This window comes from Pinus tabuliformis, chromosome 6 (genome assembly GCF_031772625.1).
Source record: "Pinus tabuliformis cultivar Carrire ecotype Pingquan chromosome 6, CPIR1, whole genome shotgun sequence".
Classification (NCBI taxonomy): Eukaryota; Viridiplantae; Streptophyta; class Pinopsida; order Pinales; family Pinaceae; genus Pinus; species Pinus tabuliformis.
The window spans coordinates 106,062,151-106,065,236 of record NC_142292.1 but is presented as its reverse complement, the minus strand read 5'-3'; the positions used below and the strand labels follow the sequence as shown (position 1 = coordinate 106,065,236).

General features: G+C 36.8%; 1 protein-coding gene and 1 pseudogene across 1 annotated transcript; one reads left to right on the top strand and one right to left on the bottom strand.

Annotated features, from left to right (window-relative positions):
* The first annotated feature begins 480 nt into the window (after positions 1 to 480).
* On the top strand, positions 481 to 993 carry LOC149257518 (protein EXECUTER 2, chloroplastic-like). The gene has a single exon (XM_089378482.1). It carries the CDS (start codon positions 481 to 483, stop codon positions 991 to 993), a length of 513 nt encoding a protein of 170 aa, XP_089234608.1.
* A 198-nt stretch (positions 994 to 1,191) lies between these two features.
* On the bottom strand, positions 1,192 to 2,510 carry LOC149257517 (alcohol dehydrogenase-like; annotated as a pseudogene).
* Between the last annotated feature and the right edge of the window lie 576 nt (positions 2,511 to 3,086).

The window sequence follows — 3,086 nt, the reverse complement described above, 5'->3', positions numbered from 1 at the left end:
TAAAAATTATTTATATGGGAAAAAAAAATTGGTGTTTAAGGTTGCACTTGCTCTCAAGATTTTATACAGGATTATTATTATGATGGTTTGCAAATCTCCAATTATCTCCCAAGTCTACTAGTTCTCGGCCACACTCCAAATCACAACATAGATCATCAAAGAAACCACTGCTTCTTTCTACCTCTCATGGTTTAGTTTATCCTGTTAACTGCAACCCAATCAAACTCTTACGTTGGGTGAGATCTGTTGTTTCCACAATTCTTGGCTTCTAAACCAGATTCGAGGTGTTGCAAATAAATTATATGGTGAAAGGAAAATTTCATCCGTATTCAGAGGAAATAGGAGGCTAAATCCACTCATTATATTGAGAAATATTCCACTTCTTCAAATTGGGCTAATTCCGTTTCAGGGAACTATTCATGCACTTCAGATCCTATATTGGTGCCATCACATGATCATTGTACTCTAGGTTTACAAGGAATGATTAAACATGACATTGGATGGTGGGTTGGTTTGGCAGAGGGTGCAAATGATCCATATGGCAGAACCGTCCATATTGATTCTCAACATGAGAGATTTGTTGCCAAGGGTTACAATGCAAGGCATCTGGCTGCAGGAGCTCCAGGCATTCCTTTGTTTGAAATTTTCGTAACAAAAGACAGTGATCAGAAATACAAGGAGCAGGTGGTCTACTTCACGTCTACTTGCAGCGGAATGGACAATCTACAGATGCTTCCTTTTCAGTATCACCTAAAGCTACTGAAGACTCAGATACTGACACAAAAAAATTATGATGCAGATGTGGGAGATGAGGGATTGAGATGGGTTCTTAAATATCTTAAGGCTGGGATGCCTAGCCTAAAATTCAAGGTGTTGAAAGTTGTGACTCTAGAACAGGAAAACACAGATATAATCTCAGGGGTTTTTGAGCAGTTAATCCAGGATGTCAATAAAGAGAAGGATGATGAAACTTTGAACAAGATGACTTGGTAAAGAGAAGGGTTTTCAAATTAGTGAGAGTGGTTTGGGAAACCATTTATTTTTCAATTATATAGAATTGAGACAGATTCTAAGAGATTTTAGTTCGAATGGTTTGGTTAACAATTTGTTTTCTAATTATATAAAATTAAAGTTTCAATTTTTTGTAACTGTCCATTACTGATATTTATTTTAACTGTATGTTAATGATATTTATGGAATAATTGTTCCTAATGTAATAGTTGCAGCTGATAAGGATTCTTCATCAATCTACATCACTATTAAAAAAGGGAAAAAGACTAGCTGTTTTACCTCCGGAGTAGCCAAGAAAGCCTGATACAAAACACCTGTATTTCTAATGAATTCGAAGCTATAATCCACACCTCCTTGTGTCTTCTCTGCTATTACCTGACATAAATATAACTTTCTCCTTATCGTGAACCAAAGATAAATCTGTGAACATTTTATTAAGCAAAAAAACATTTAACTTACCTCTTGAATGGGCTTTTCATGGTCTTCTGGATTAATGCATTCAGTCACACCCAAGTATTTCACTGCATTAGAAATGAAGTTAATAAATGAGTTTATACTCAATTCCCTCGTCTCAGTTATGATGATATTCATTTTAGTTGGTTCTACATAATTAGGACTCAGAAAATATATGGTTGTTTGATCTTCATAGGAGAATCCATTTTACCTTTGATGAACTTGCTTGAATTTGTGTCAATACCGATTATCTTGGAGGCACCTCTCATTCTTGCACCCGCTGTGACCTATAGAGTTCCCATGAAAACATGATGAGTACACTTTAGAGAATATCATGAAATCTGAAATTGTTTGTAGAGAATATCACATAAAATTGAACTAGTGTCAGGACAATATTACTAACAGCAAGGCCAATGGTACCGAGGCCAAAATTGCCACAGTTGATCCACTTTGGGAGTTAGTTGTGTTGAAAACAGCTCCAACACCTGAAAAATCAAAAGAGATATTGCTCATTCTAATTGTAAGTTGAATATTGTAGCTCCAATATTGAGGCTTAGATGCATAAAAAAAGTCACAGCAAATATACCAGTGGCTATTCCACAACCAAACAAGCATGCTTTTTCTAGTGAAGCCTCTGGATTGATTTTGGCAATGCAAGCATAGTCAACAACTGTGTATTCGCTAAACCTAGAAGTGGACATGAAATGGTAAATGGGCAATCCCTTGATTGAGAAACACGTCTTTCCATCATTTCTCATCACTTTTCTTGTGAGATCGATTTTGAATTTATCACACAGATTAGTCTTCTTAGATTTACATAACACACAATCTCCACACTCCCCTGTGAACAAGGAATTACATGGTCTCCAACCTTAATATCTATCACGCACGCCTTCTCCCACACTCTCTACTATCCTGCAATCATAAATTGTATGCTCTTATTTCGTAATTTGTTCGAAAAACATATAATCCAACTCATATTAACTATAACTAACAAAGGTTTACCCAGCACCCTCGTGTCCAAGTATGCGAGTAAAAGTTTGCATGTTTTCATCCTACAGACATACATAAGCCATTTGAAGTAAAACAATTATGGCCAGCAATGAGTACCACTAAAAGCATAATGGTGGCCAGAGTGCAGGCATTAAAGACAAACGCTCAAAACCTGATACAATCTCCTCTAATTTTGGCAGAATCCCTTCTTCTTTCTCGGGTGGAGTATCAGTAATGTATTACTAGACTGAATGTTTTATAAATTTCCCCTTGGCAGCTGCTATAATCAAATCCTTTACATTAATAGCCCAAACCTTCGTTATCGGGCACAATTTCATAACAGAGGGGCTCTATACACAATCGACATGGTCTTTACAATAGAAATGGAACAATACACATAAACCACTATTGGCGCTGTTTAAAATGGCAAACATGCGAAAGCGCATAAAATACACTATCGGAGCATCACTTCCCGGTAGTCACAACAGACCGGGCTTAACACCTCCATGGCATATTTCCCCAATGCGATAATATATAATGATGTGATATAGTTCTGCAATCCAATGGTTGCGGTTAATCGCGATCCGACAGTCAACAATTCGTCTGATCAATAAATTTGCTCGGAGGTT

What these genes read in the sequence shown, in the direction of transcription:
- LOC149257518 (XM_089378482.1), top strand. Translation starts at nt 481, where the DNA reads ATGATTAAACATGACATTGGATGGTGGGTTGGTTTGGCAGAGGGTGCA.